Source organism: Alligator sinensis, unplaced genomic scaffold, assembly GCF_000455745.1.
Source record: "Alligator sinensis unplaced genomic scaffold, ASM45574v1 scaffold262_1, whole genome shotgun sequence".
In the NCBI taxonomy this organism is placed as follows: domain Eukaryota; kingdom Metazoa; phylum Chordata; order Crocodylia; family Alligatoridae; genus Alligator; species Alligator sinensis.
Window position 1 is genome coordinate 50,515 of NW_005841904.1, and position 15,389 is coordinate 65,903.

A 15,389-nucleotide genomic window follows, 5' to 3' on the forward strand; every position below is an offset into this window, starting at 1 on the left:
AACCCAACCCATAGTTTTTAGTGCACCTGTATGACAGGAAGATTGGAAATAATTCAGAACAAAACAAAGCACCACAACATCCTTGCTCTAAGTCATTTGGGTTCAGTTGGTTACATCTGGGATTCATTTTGACAGAAGCATCATTCTGTATTTTGCATATAGTGTCTGCTATCATGGCAGAAAACGTTAAGACTGAAGTTTCAAACAGAGAGAGATAGTGTCTCTCCAAACTAAACGAATGTGTACACAAATGAATTGCTTGAATATTCTTTGGGATCTGAATGTACACAGACTTTACAGATGCAACCTTGGATTTGATAATTTAGCTCTTTAAAAAGTGTAGTGTACATTAAATCCTGAATCTGGATTTTTTTTTAACTTTAATTTCTTTTCTTTTTTCTGTTGGAACAAGTTTTGATTTGGAGAGGAAAAAATGCATCTTCAGAATCCTTCAGTTACAAACTTCAGAACTGAAGAACTAATCATAGGTGGCTTGTAGACATAACACAATGCAGTTTACATTACACATTTGAAAACTAGCATTCTAGATATTTTGAATATACTGTATATTTCTGAAATATGGTATGAAGACCCTTTCAAATGTAACTTCAGTTTTTAATGGGGAACTTTTTGAGGAAGAGAGCAAGGAAGTGAATTTTTTTTTAGTTTTGGTTTTTTAACTTGTAGGGGAAGGCCACAAAGTCCAATTTTTTCAAATATTACTTTTAATTAGTGGCACAAAGATAGAACCATTAACCAGCCAAGCACAGAAGTTTTTAGAGGAATCAAAGATGCATAATAGTCCCTTGAGAATACTTATGACGTAGGGGTCAAAAAAAAAAGGAAACTCTGCAAACAGTTCTAGTTAGAAGAATAGAAGCAAGATTATTTCCTGGAGAGCAAACAGGGCAAAGTTCAGCTGTAGAACCCACTGATCCATTTCACTCCAGGGCCTTCTCAGACTGGTATTGAGCCTGCGGCAGAACAGTTATTCTGTGAAACTTTCTCTGGACCTGTATCTATTGCAAGATGGGTATGTCCTTTTTTGGTTTACATCACAATTATAATATACCATTATAAATTCAAAAAGTTATATTTAATTATTTATACATAGTAAAATTCTAAACTTAAATAGCATCTATACATTTGCTCCAGGATGGAGGGGGAGCCACTTTAATTAGAGATGCTCTGAGAGTGGCTCTAATTAAAGCTCCTGCAGCATCAGAAGTATTCAGTGTCCCGTGCTTCAAAATGGTGGCAGTGGCACCTTAACTAAAGCTTGTTTGATGAGCTTTGGTTAAAGCGCCCCCGCCACCATTTTGAAATGCTGGGGTACTGAATACACGTGATGCAGAGGCTGCTGGAGCCTGCTAATTAGCACACTCCAGCAGACTCACAGCTGACTCAATTGAGTCTGCTTCCATGTGTGCTAAGCTTCATCACATGTATAGGTGCCCAAAGATTCTAAATGTTTCTCTTTCCCCAGTCAGTATTCACTGAAACAAAAAAGTCTGTCAGGTTTTTCTCTGCTGCCTTTTCTATTCTTTATTGGAGAGAGTGCATGTAGCATACTCAGGCTTTTCTTACTTCTTTCTAGAAGTTTGAATCCAGAGCTTCTCCCATTTATAAGGGCTTGTTTGCCCCTTTTCAACCAAAGGTCCTTGAGAGTCGCGTTTATTCTAGGGGCCTTCCAAGACTGGGAACTTGTATATACCTCTAAACAAGAAATGCCACTGAGCCTTTTGAAACTGTTTGTGGAATCTGAGAATTTGGCATAAGGTTTCAATGGCTAAGTTACTGGGAAGGAGCTTGAGATTTATCTTGTCCCAAGCACTGTTCCCTTAAAGGGAAGTTTCCAACCTACCTCCTGGGATTTACGTCCCCAGAAACACTAGCCTTTCACTTAACTGGAACATTCCAGGCAATGATTTCCCAATCCATGAAAAATGATTGGATCTCCTATCTGGAGTAAAAGATAAGATTGTGCAACCAAACCTCAAGTTTCTAGTTCTAGTTTCTAGTTTTTTTGCACAACGGAAGAAATCTCAGCCAGTTGAGATTCCTCCAAATCCAGTCAATAGTAACCACCAAAAATAACATCTCTCCATGCCCCACATGGAGCTACTCAGACCAAAACAGTAAATAGAGAAAAGAATGGGTTGTAGTTTGTACAGCTCTTCTTGAGCTAGAGGTGGAACTTGATGCCCTTGATGCCTGGTCAGTGCTAGATGAACAATGATGTAAGACTGGGGGATGAACTTGGATGTTGTAGGTCTTAAGTGCACAGCATCAGTCTCCTCCTGCTGCATGATCTACTGGCCAACTCACTATGCCTACACTCAGTGCACAATAAATCCTGTCTGTGAACTGTGTAAATGAGGCCCCCATCACACATTACATTTCTGGTGCAATGAATGTGTTTGTTGCACCATAAATGGCAACATGCCACACATTCATCAAGTTTCTGATAGATGAGCCACAAAGATATTGCTGAAACACCGTGTCACATCTTTGTGCCTGGTTTATGTGGTGCCATACACTGAACATGTAATATGCCCCATCATCCTGAGCAGCATCAGGTCTGGAATCTGGCTGGGGGTTGCTCTGGTCCTGATGCTGCCATTTGATGATTGTTGGCATTGGAATGCAAGCTTGCCAGGAACTGGCACCCTTAAAGAGCCTTGCCACATGGTCCCCACCTACTAAGGATTTTAAAGATGTTGGGTCCCACTGAGCCTCCGGGTATGGGGCAGCCACAGGATCTGGGACACAGCCCTCCCCTGCATGTTTCTCAGGACTGGGCAGGGGACAGCCCTAGTTCTGAACCAGGGCTTGGGGCTGCTTAGTTCTGAATCTCAATGCTTAGCCGAGCATTGGGATTTGGTACCAGGAAGCCCTGGGATCTAGGACAGAGCCATCCCTGTCCAGTTGATGAGATCAGGCTGGGGGAATCTTTGGATCTTGTGACTGCCCCCTACTCTACTCCTGGAAGATGCTGACTGCCTGGCTGCCCCCTACTTTACCCCTGGAGAATGCTGAATGCCTCTTTAAAAACAGGCACATAGCTGAGGATGGGGGAACATCTCCATCCCCCACTGCACACGCTGTTTTAAGGCAGTGGAACATGAGGAAGGTCTCCCATCTCCAACTGAACATGCCAGGCAGTTCTTTTAATGGGCAAATGCTTTCTTCATCCCCAGCTTCACATGCCACTGTAAAAACAAAAACAAAAAAACCCCACCCCATGCAAGCAGCTGAGGAGCAGGGAGTTTCCTGTTCCCCAGCTGCAGGTTACCCCACTTCTCTTGGTCCCTTCCACCGTGCCCCCCCACAAATGCTGCCAACTGCCAGTTGCATGGTTGGTGTCTGAGGAATTGTGTGCCCCATTCCTTGAATGGCATGACTTGCCATTCACATGCAGCATGGCAGGTTGTGTGAATTGGGGAATGGAGCATACAATTCCTCAGACCCCAGTTGCACAAATACCTTCACATCTGCCAGCAGCCTAAGTGCCAGCCCTCTTGTGACAGTTCTTAAGCTGTGGAACATCTTCATGAGCCATGTACCTGTTGTTTATTGGAGATATTAGGATTTTTCCAGTACATGCAAGCTGTAAAGTCCTTATTGCCTTAAGTATAGGTGCTGCTTTGCACTTAGTTTTTGTAAAATGGCTTCCAGCTGCTCACTCTGGTCCTGCTGTAACCAGTTTTTACTTGTAAACATTCGTAGCATTGCTTGCAACCAAAAATAGTTGCCAGAGATTTGTTTTGTGTATCTTTTTCAATCTGAACATAGCTCTCTTGTGGTTTGAATCAGTATTTTGGAAGCATCTATGCCATTGGGCAATTTCCTTGCGGAAGGACAGCCCACAGTATCTGTAACTTTTGCTTTAACTTACATGGTAGGCTCTTTGCTCGTCTCAAAATATTTCAGATAAAATACATTTTTTAATTTATCAAAGCATTGCATTTGCCAGTCATTGTAGTATCCTTCTAGACCAGGGGTTAGCAACCCCCAGCACGTGGGCTGAGCATGGCACGCGAGGCCATTTTGCTTGGCACGCCACTGCCAGCCTGGGCTCTAGGCAGCTGCTGCCAGCCACGAAGCCCGGGCTGCTCCCAGCAGGTGGCTGGGCGGCTGCAAGCCCTGCTGTGAGTAGACAGGGCTCCGTGGTTGGCAGCAGCTACCCAGAGCCTAGGCCAGCTGCAGCCAGGAGGTTACAAATATCTGCTCTGGGCTCCGGCATTAGCTCCATACCAGCGGATGTACGCATACCTCAGAGCAGACGGTGGGGGAGGGGCCTGAGGCAGCGCAACTTTGCCTATCCCCTGCTGCCAGCACAGAGCTGGTGACTGGGCTCCGGAGCCTGGCACAGCTTTTTGTAGTCAGCCTGGGCTCTGGGCAGCTGTAGCAGGCAGCGGGCAGGCTGCAAATAGCTGCACCAAGCTCCACAGTCCCGGCATCAGCTCCATGCTGGCGGTGACTGCATGTGCATCTCAGAATGGACAGCACGAGGGATGTGTTACCTCAGGCCCTATCCCCACCGTCTGCTTCAGGGCACACATGCATCCGCCGGTATGGAGCTGATGCCGGAGCCCAGAGCAGCTGTTTGCAACTTCCCAGCTGCCACAGGCCCAGGCTCTGGTAACTGCTGCCAGCCACGGAGCCCAGTCTGCTTGCAGCTGAGCCCGCCTGAATCCCACCTGTTCCGAGCCCAGCCTTCCACACCGGGATGAGGCTGACGCTGCCCCTTGCCAAGAGCACCACACCTTTTGTAGGATTAGCCATGCAGGGTGGGTAGGTGGTTGGGCTGATGGGCAGGCTCTGGGCTTGGGCTGCAGCCAGCTGCGCTGCAGCCCAGGGACTGGCTCCCCCGGGAAGCACAGGGGTTCTGATGGGACATGGGCATTATTGGGTCAGACTTTGTCCAGTGGCCCAGGAGCCTGGCTTCGTGCACCCGTGCAGCTGGTTCTGTGCGTTTGTCTGCCTCTGTCTGGTTCTGTGTGCACACACATGTCGTCTGTTCTGGGTGTGGTCTGGTTCTCTGTGTTTGGGCACATGGTTCTCTGTGTGCAGGTGTGTGGTCCTCTCTCTTTCTCCCATTGCAACATGCTCAACAAAAAAGGAATACACAACAACAAAGGCAATATTTATGATTATTAAATATACTAATATGCAGTGTGTCCTGCCATGTACCCCCTGCCCCCCATTTTGTTTTTTGGCATTCCAGCACCTTCCAAGGTAGACATTGTGTTTTTTTTCGGCACTGCGGCTAAAAAACGTTGCCTACCCCTGTTCTAGACTGTCCTCCAGTAGCATTCTGAATAGAATACTTAATTTGACAGATCTGGGATTAATTTGTTTAGTTACGTCACCATGCCTGTTGCCTGTGAGAGATCCTTGTTTGGGGTTTTGTATCTGTGTGGCTTCCCTCATTGTATTTTGTTCTGGTCATACTTTTTTGTCTCACAGCATGGGTATCAAACATATGGCCTATGGGCCAGATCTGGTCTGTGGAGCCCTGTTATCCACCTGCTAGTGCTGCCCCATTGACCCACATGCTGCCCTGGACTGGCCTCACGCCTCAGTGCTTGCCTAGGGCCAGCATTTCAGGCTACACTGCCTGTGATGCTTACTGGAGCAAGTGTCTTGAACCAGCCCAGGTGGGTGCTGTGTGCACTGGATCAGGCATGCGGGCTGGGTGGCCTATGGGCCTGATCCAGCCTGTGGACTGGCCCCATGCTACTTATCCAGCCTTTGGGGCCAGATGAGTTTGACACCCCTGTCATAGAGCATATATCAAGTGTAACTAGTTTCATTCAACCTAATCTGGCATTGATTACCTGCTGCTTTTCAACCCAAGCATACCTTGTTTTGTTATTTCAAGCCCTGAGTGGCATGGGTCCTGCAGGCATCTCATTATATACTTGCCATATTTGTAACCTTAGTTTCAAAATGTAAATAGGCATTAGTTTTCTGGTATACGTGGATGCCCATTTCACTGTACTTGGCTTCAATATTAATCTTAAAATGATCTTTCTATTGATGTCCATCATTGCAAACCATTCAATTAAAGAATCATTTATTGCACGCGCACACACTGGAGGTTTTGGTAAAGATATTATGTAAATTAAATCATATATAAAAATAAAGCTGTATTCTTTTTATTCTAGACAACTCAAGAAAATACTTCCAGTTCCTTAACAAAAGAACATCTTTTCCAACCTGAAACTGTAGTAACCAATGAATCTTACAAAAGTTCAAATATAAAGCCCTCAACATTTGAAGATTTAAACTCTAGAAGATCCTATTTTCCCAGTCAACCAAACCAGGTAAGAAGCGTCCATCCCCAAAAACACTTCTTGTTTTACTTGAGTATACTTCACTACTAGTCATTAATCCCACGCTATACAATTACAGCTAGTAGAGCACCTTCATTATAAATCTGTTTATAGTACTGTACTCCTGACTTCCTGAAACATGGTAGACATGCCTTGAAACATCTAGGATTACTAACTCACAAAGGAAATTTTGGCAGTAGAGCTCTGTAAATCTATATATTCCCATCCTTTATTTAACTAAATTGTTAATAGGGTTTTTAATTTATTTTTTAATTCTTTCAGGAATCTTTGTTATAGATGTTGTGCTTTGATAAGCCATTTAAAGTTATTTTGAAAAATTTAAATATGAACTTAGTCATCATGAAACAACATTTTGGCGTGTGTAAAGACATTTTTAGTTACAAATTATAAAATAGTTGTTTTAAATGTATGCCTTATATTGCATAGTGTTTTCTGTTAATAACTTTGCATACAGTATAATAAGCAGTCAGAGACAAGGATAATATTTTTGCTACGAGAGAAAATTGTGCATACTTCAGAGAATGAAAAGACCATTGACACAGACAAAGCCAGTTTGCTGACATTTTCTAAAAGGTGCAGTATTTCATCCATTATTAGATTAGAGAAAGTAGTAATTTTTAATCTGTTGATAGTATTTTGTGTGGATTTTTTTCTTTTATTTCCCAAGTATCAGTTGTTTTGACAGAAAAGTAGTGCCATATTTACTCAAATATATGATACCCCCCCCCAATAATTAGATACTACATAGGAAAAATTATAAATTTGTTATGATTTTCCAGGTATAAAAGCTAATTATCGAAGGTTTGCCTTAAATTTTCCCCCATTCCACTGCTACAGCGGGGAAGATAAATCTTGGGGAGTCAGGTAGCCCTCTTGCCTCCCCACAACTTCTTCCCTCTGCAGCCCCTTCCCCTGCTCATTACTATCAGACCCTGCTTTCCCTAGGCACATGGAAGTGAGGAACAAATTTGAAAACACTGACCTTGAAATTTTAAGTAGCACTTTTTTACCTGCTTGTATATAGTACAAAGTATGCATGATATTATCCCAAAACCAAAAGGCTGATGATTTACTATATAGTTCATTGGGCTGGGCTCCAGCAGAGTTAACAGCATTTCAAGCCATGGTGATTCCAGAGTTCAACACTACTCAGTATGTGTTGTGTACTTCAGATACCCGCCCAACCCTCACAAAGGATCCAAGTGCTAATTACCACCCACCCATGAGTGGAACCAGGTGTTCTTGTCATGAGTCCTTGGATCTGCCAAAACTGTATATGCAAATGAGGCACAGGACAACCTAGTCTTGCTCATGGAGAGCAGGGTCACACTATTCATATGGGACAGGAATTCTGGGTGAACTGTTTGGGGCCCCATTTGGTGACGTTTGCCAAAACATTTAAGGCTGGTGAAGAAACTCTCATTGGAAATGAGAAAGAAAGGTGCTACTTAGGTGTGGGAGTGAAGGGGAATCCCAGTGTATTCAATGTAGTGGCTCACCAGGACTTGAAAAAAAGCTGGTGCTGAGTGGGACTATGTGCAGTGGGCACTACTATGTATCTTATTCAGATGGGGTGCAGTGGCCTATCCTTGTGGTAGGTTCTTATCAGCATTTCTGGTTGCTGCATCACCCAGGGAAGGGTGTCAGAACTTGCTCTGGCCTCTCCAAGTGCTGGCCTTGTATTGCAGTACCTCCAGGCCTGGTGCTTATTTCTTTCTGGGGGAGCAACAGCCTGTTTTTTTAAGGGCTACAAAAAGGGAGGGTACCCACAAGCATATTTGTCCCATATGAGCCATGTGTTGTGTAGTCATGCTAAGTGTTGGATGCATTTAATCAACTTCATAATTGGTTTCCACTGTTGAGCATGTGCTGCTTTTGGCAGCAGTTTAATGATAGACAATATATTTAACGAGGTTTCCTTGTATGTAAATGTAAGACTAGGAACTTTTTCCCCATGCTGATTGGGGGGACAGGGGGACCTCATCTTGTATTAGAGTAAATACCATAGATTAAATGATCTAAGGGAACACGTTTTTGTAATAAGAGGTCATGTTCTCAGAAGCTTTTTGGAAGATTATAAATATATTCAACCAAAATCTGACCCTTCAAATTCTATAATACATCCTTAAATGCTTAATGTAGCTCAGTTGGCTGTGCCTTTGTAAACTAAACAGAGTTAGATCTTCCCATTTATTTGATTAGGAGACTGGAGGAAAACCTAAATTGATTGATTGATTGTACAGTCAAACTGAACCAGAAGCCCATTACTCACTTGGAGACGCTTTCTTTCAAATGAAATGTAACACTAAGGCTCTTACCACAACCGTTAAGAATTTATTTGTACTTCCAGCAATACTAGGCGTATCAGTGGCAGTGTCCTGGCTGATTTCCATTCAGGTAGTTGTGTTCTTAATGAGATTCTTCCTGGCACTCCAGTATGACTTAGCATTCTTCTTCACTTTGTTCAAATTCTTGTTTGAACAAAGAGATCACATTTCAGGAATGGGTGAAGCGTATCTTGAAATGAAATGTAGGTATAGGTATATTCTCCAAGGCTGAGAGAATGTGATTGTTCTGGATGAAAAGGTGAAATGTAAGTTTGATTCCCCTCCCCCCTCACACACTTAATTGCCATGCTTTGCACATAACTTAATCTGGGTTACATGTTACTGTGAAGGTATCCTTTTTGAATGGTTAAAAATACACTAACAAAGTATTCCACTCACTTTCTTAAAATCACTTTGCAGTGAGTCCTCATGTATGAACTTTATGTACTGGAACATAATCTGACAACGTTTTTTGTTTCCCCCCTGTTCTGTTAATGACTGATTTATTATCAGGTTGCTAATGGGGGTGGGAGGTGGGAATGCTGTCATGCTTTAATATAACATTACTGAAGTCTTTGAGCAGGTGGTAGATTGGTTATGACTTCAGAAAGGAAAAATGGCTATTCTGTATGTATAAATAATTAAAATTGAGCTTTACAAAGACCAGGAGAGAAGGGGTAAGGAAAGCATTAGGACTGCTAATCTTGGTAGTGTCCTTTATTCCTTTATTACATTTTTTGTAAGAAAGGTTGAGTCTCTAGTAGAATATATTTTCTGTATTTTGTGTAGGTGCCAGGATGAGAATCCCTTAACAACACCCTTAAGTGGTGTTATAATGAGACTTTTTGACATCTCAGTTTTTTTCTTAGAATAGGTCAATGACAGATCTACATGAAATACTTCAAAAATAGCTGAGTATCCATATCTGGTTCTTGGTATAGAAACTAGAGTCCTCCTTCTACTGAAAAACATTTTCTAAAATGTAGGGACATATCTGCTTCTGTGAGTAGGAAGCAGTCCCTAATCCTTAAAATTGGGCCATACTAAGTATGCCAAAAGCAGTAGCACTGGCTACATAATATATTCCTTGTCCACTCACGTTGTCTTTGACTATGTGGAAGTCCATTTGTTGATATTCAGAGGGGGAGGAGAGGGGTGGGCAAGAGGACAACTGTTCTCTTGCTGGTATGTTCCACCCCTAATTCACAGAGTGTGGCAGCTCTAGTTTTTTTCTGTACTTTGGAAATCTACGCTGAGATAATCTCTGAGAGAATGGCAGACAGCTTCCCTGACAAAGCAGAGAAGAATGTCAATGAGAATACAGAGGCTCATCTTTCCTTTAAAGCTCATCTTTTCTAATGTAACAATTAAACGCTAGCAAGCTAGGTGTAACAGGGGATCCTGCCCTGTTACTAGAGAATGAGAATAAGGGTGAAGAAATGGGGACTATGCCTTTTAAGGTGAGTGCCTGGGAGGCTGGAAGAGGTGGGACTTGGATATAAGCCCAGTGTCAGAGGTAGAGGAGGTTAGTCTGGTCCACACAGAGCTGGAGGCAGGAGCTTCCTGTTGGGAAGTGTTTGGAGATGGAAGCTCTAAGTAGGTGCAGGAAGCCTGTAGTAGGGATAGCCACAGTAGTTTGAGGTGGTAACTGGAGATGTTCCAAGAAAAGTTAGAACTGAACACAGGGACTGAATGCTTGCAAGGGCAGCTGAGCCCACCAGAACTGAATTAATTGGAGGGTGGCTACAACAATCAACACTGATCACAGGAGTGGGAGGTGGCAGGAAATCTAAGAGTAGGTCAAGAGGGAGAGGTAATGTCAAGATAACTAGGCTGGATGCTCATCCTGGCCTAGACCAAGCTGGTTTTTGTTTTGTTTTGTTTTTTATTATTCTGGCTTACTCAACCTAACTGGGGCCAGAGGGCCTATGAGACCATAAGGAACAGTGCAGAAAGGTGGCAAAGAGATACATATGCAAGAAGAGACATTTACACTGACTCCTCTCCTACAAAACTGAGGACCTAATCCCTAATTTCAGTATCATCAAGCTGTGGCAGGTGAGAGACAGGAAGGTCCCTCAGAAAAAAAGGAGAGGACCAACAAGGCAAAACTGACAACCAGAGAGCAGTAAGCTATGCATAGGCACTCCCAGGAGGTTGTGCTAAATTGGGGTGCTCAATTCCTGGCCCACAGGTCAGATCCAGCCCCTACCACTTTGTCATCTGGCCAGAGGGGCTCTTCATGGGGAACCTTGTAGGCCACGTCCCTGCAAGCTACATCTGGCATGTAGAGTGGTACGGGGCCCTGATCCTGGCATGTGGAGATGGTGCTAGGGCCCAGGGACCCAATCCCAGCATATGGGCCAGATCGTGGGGTGAGGGGTCCAATCTGGCATGCAGACTGGCCCTGTGCCACTCATTTGGCCTGTGGGGCTTAAAAGGTTGAGCACTACTGCACAAAGTAGTTGGTGACGTGCTAATTTACACTTAACATTGCTCACTATTACCATGTGCTCCCCTGTCTCATTTTATACTTTGATTATAAATGCTTCAGTATTTCTTTTCAGAAGTTTGGAATTTATAGCCTTTAAACCTACAATGTACCCTATTCCTTGTACCATTAGACAGGATGAGCAGAAGTTTTTTGTCCATTTTCTCTCTGACATTCACTGTGTTGTATATTCTTTAAGACGTAAATTCTTTTTCCTTAAGCTAAAAAGTCTCAGTTTTATGCAGTATCTTTCTTGAGCTGGATACTCATCTAGATTACTGTGTTCCTTACTAGTTAGTTAATTTTAAACAGGATATTGCAGAATTAAGAGGAGTTCAGAAACTAAAAACAAGAAAAACCACTCATGTGGAAGAACTGTAGAGAATATAAACTCCAGAGAGCAGACACATGCAGCTGTAATGGATAGTATTGAGCAAGTAAATCAGGAACTCCTCCAGGAGGTGCCACAGAAATGTTCCTGGATGAGAGAGAGACTTGCTGTAGTGCTGCACTTTGTTGCATCATATATAAAGTCTGAACAATCATTTGTAGTGCTACAGGGAGGCATCATGGGCTAGAAATTTGTCAGAGTGAAGTGGGTCAGTTGTGCTGCAATGTTGCAGTTCTACTCATCTGCCTTCACTGGACAAAACGCATGCCACCCCTTGTCCTGCCCCTCATGCTGCAGGACAAGGTGCGATGTAATCTCCCTGCTTTCTCTGCCCAGCCAGGCCTGGAGTACTGGTTTGGCTGAGTAGAGAAGCAGGGAAGGACTTTTCCCTACCCAGCCAGACCCAAGGCATGGGTCTGGCTACCTGACCAGGGAAAGCATGACAGAGGCAGTAGATGTCTACCTCAGTAAAGCAGCGGAGTCTATTACCACCTTTTGTTGCACCACTAATTTTCCTTTCATGTGGTAAAAAAGGGTATGGAAGTCTATTTGCTCAGTATTTGTGCTGCCGTAAAAAAAATTATAGCAGCATGAATGAGACATTGCGCAAATATATCCTTGGTCCCCTAGCACCCCACACTGTTCTGCGCTCTCTCCTCCCACTCTCTCCAAAGTGAGAAGGGTGGAAGGACAGTTAATTATTGCTGCCCATAACATTATGGTGTTGCTCCCCATTTACTTCTCATCTTTTTTATATAATGCTTCATTAGACTTCACACAATTTATTCCACCCCACAGTTTCTTTCTCTTCTTTCTGTCTAGTCCTCTTCACAGGAGTAGCTGTTCCTGTCTGCTTCTCTAACTCTCATAGAGGAGAGCCCTACTATTAGTTTACCAGGTCTCTGTGGTCTTTCCTAGGGTTGTGAGTATCTTTAGAGACCACAAGAAAATTGTATTAGTTTTTAATTTGATTTTATTTTAATTTGCATGTTATACACATGCATACCCCATGTTTTGCCCACATTTCCTGTTAATCCGAGCCCCATTTTGGGGTGAAGTCAGGAACATCAGCCATTAAAGACCCAGGACTGTATCCTCCATATTTGCAAGGGTTTTAGTTTACTCTGAGGTATTAGTGTTCACCATTGGCAGGTTTCCTTGGTTCTGCGTTTTGTTCCATGGAACCAAGTCTTCATGATTCTCAAGCACAAACGAATCCCTCTGTTAACAGAGGGATTCGTTTGCTGTTGGCAGGGATGGAAAAGGATTGTTTGCTTTTAATCTTTGATCATAAACTAAAACTGTATGGCAAACTTATTTTTATTAATAGTGAAAGATGCCTTTCATCACCAGCTGATCTTTATATAATGATGAAAAAGTTATGTCAATCTTGGTTTAGCAGTATTTCCATTAGATGCCAGCAGCATGAACCCTTGTTATGGTGACTGGCTGTGAGCTCCCACTCTGAACATTAATTCATTTCTTATGTAGCATTGCTGGAGTGAAAAAAATAACTCCATTAGAGTGTATGCTGAAATTAATCTAGGTTGGTAGAAGTGGCTTTTGTTTTTCTTCATACGCGTTATTTGATCATCTGCTTTGCAAGGTAAGTTGAGTTCATATGTGGAAAGTGACGTCTTGTACAATCCTTCTATGAAAATTCAAGAGAATATATTCCCTGAAAGAACAGTTTGAACAGCAAGGAAAAGTTCTCTACCCTGATTTTTAGGTTAACTCAGTTACTAAATTATATGTCCCCATACGTAGGTTAATGTGTCTCAATTTGCTATTTCAGGTCCCATTGAAGTCAATCAGACACGTCAGTTTTCAGGATGAGGATGAAATTGTTAGGATAAACCCTCGTGATATTTTAATACGTCGTTATGCAGACTACAGACATCCTGACATGTGGAAAAATGACCTGGAGAGGGATGATGCAGACTCAAATATACAGCTTTCTAAGTCAGACAATAAAAAATCTGATTATCTGTACCCATGTGGGGATGGGACTAAGTTGAATTCACTAAAAGACTCAAAGAGTTCAGTGGTATTTAAAACACAGCCTTCCTCATTAAAATTTAAAAACTCAAAAAGAAGGAAAGAGGATGGTGAACGGTCACGCTGCATATACTGCCAGGAGAGGTTTAATCATGAAGAGAATGGCAGGGGAAAATGTCAAGATGCTCCAGATCCTATTAAGAGATGCATCTACCAAGTTAGTTGCATGCTTTGTGCAGAGAGCATGCTGTATCACTGCATGTCAGACTCTGAAGGAGATTTCTCTGACCCTTGCTCATGTGACACTAGTGATGACAAGTTCTGCTTACGATGGTTAGCACTGGTAGCATTGTCATTCATTGCACCATGTATGTGCTGCTACTTCCCCTTGAGATCATGCCATCACTGTGGTGAGGTATGTGGGTGCTGTGGAGGAAAGCATAAAGCTGCTGGATGAACCAGCCTAGTGACAAATAGAGCTGAAAATCTTTGTTTCCAGAAAACATCTAACTTGGATTTATGGAAGCTTTTGGCAAGCAGAACGGCATCTTGTCTCATGTGAGAGATGCTTAATATGGAAGAAGCAACGAGACTTGCCAGACATTGGCATTTTACAAATGCTAGCCATGCCTTAAGAGCATGGTGTTTCATTGCAAGTTGTGAAGGTGTTTTGCAAAGGAAAGCCTTTTCTTGTTATTGGCTATAACATGAGTATATAAACTACAATTATACTAAAAGGGATTAACTTTTGCCACTTTGTACATTCATGGTTTAGGTGATGGGGCTCTTACAAAGGATTAAAACTTTACGAGGAATTAAACTAAAAGTGCACTAGTGACAGTTGATTTAAGACTAAGAAAAGTTAATACTTGGCAAATGAGAGCAATGAAACTGATTTAAGTGCAACTAAATCACTTATTAATAGTTTTGGACGCAACTTTATGTATAAATAACAAATGTTTATATTTAACTAAATGTGTAAGGTACGAATTATTACATATTACACTTTACTTCCCCCTCCCTATTATATAGTAGGTATGGACCATATCTACTGTCACATTCCACAATAGCATTTTAAATATTTAATTAGTTTATTTAGGAGCATTACTATTCCAGATGGACAAACATGTTTCCAGTCCAATTTCCCTTCAATTGCAGTTCGTGTTGAGTTGTATCCATACGTTCTGGTAATCTAAAAACCTTTGAAATAGTAATTATTATAGTCTTAAGTGACCAATATTTTTAAGCACAGATGTAATTGTCTAAAATGTTCTCATAAGAACATAACATGTATTTTTTTATATATAAAAGTCTTCGGTTTCAACATTATAGCAAAAAAGGAAGTTTTCTGTTGCTCAACCAGCAAGTTGTTTTCTTTTTGGGGTGTCCTCCAAAATATTTTATTGCATTTACAAATGTTTAGCAAAGCAAAAGGTTCAATAAGGCAGTTGTAATCCAATGTCATCAGCATTCTCAGTTTATCCTTCTGTTAAACTAGCATCATGTTCAGCTGTTCATAAGTGCTGTGATTAAACTAAAAGATTAATAATAATATTGAAATCATTTTCCTTATTTTGAATTGAAACATCTCTTTATTTGAACTGATAAAAAAAATTTGGTGTGGAAAAATGCCTTTGCTTGATAAAATAAATTGCAGCTCAAGAAAAATTGGAGTGAGCTTTTTTTATGAATGAAATTGATGGGGAAGAAATGGAGGAGAGGGTGGGGGATGGAGAAGAATGTTAAATGTATTTGAATTATCCATAACGTGTGCTATGGTGTTGTATTATTGAATGTTTAATTTACAATATAATTGGCTA

At 42.0% G+C, this 15,389-nt stretch overlaps 1 protein-coding gene across 1 annotated transcript in view; it reads left to right on the forward strand.

The window, feature by feature from the left end:
* LOC102378842 (sprouty-related, EVH1 domain-containing protein 1) overlaps window positions 1-13,507 on the forward strand; it is a gene marked incomplete at its 5' end in the record, with an annotated part of 46,598 nt that extends 33,091 nt beyond the window's left edge. Inside the window, 3 exons of the mRNA XM_025197774.1 lie at window positions 6,174-6,332; window positions 6,817-6,935; window positions 13,367-13,507. Coding sequence (XP_025053559.1) covers window positions 6,174-6,332; window positions 6,817-6,935; window positions 13,367-13,376 — 288 coding nt within the window. The remainder of the gene's footprint in view (window positions 1-6,173; window positions 6,333-6,816; window positions 6,936-13,366) is intronic.
* Window positions 13,508-15,389: the final 1,882 nt, after the last annotated feature.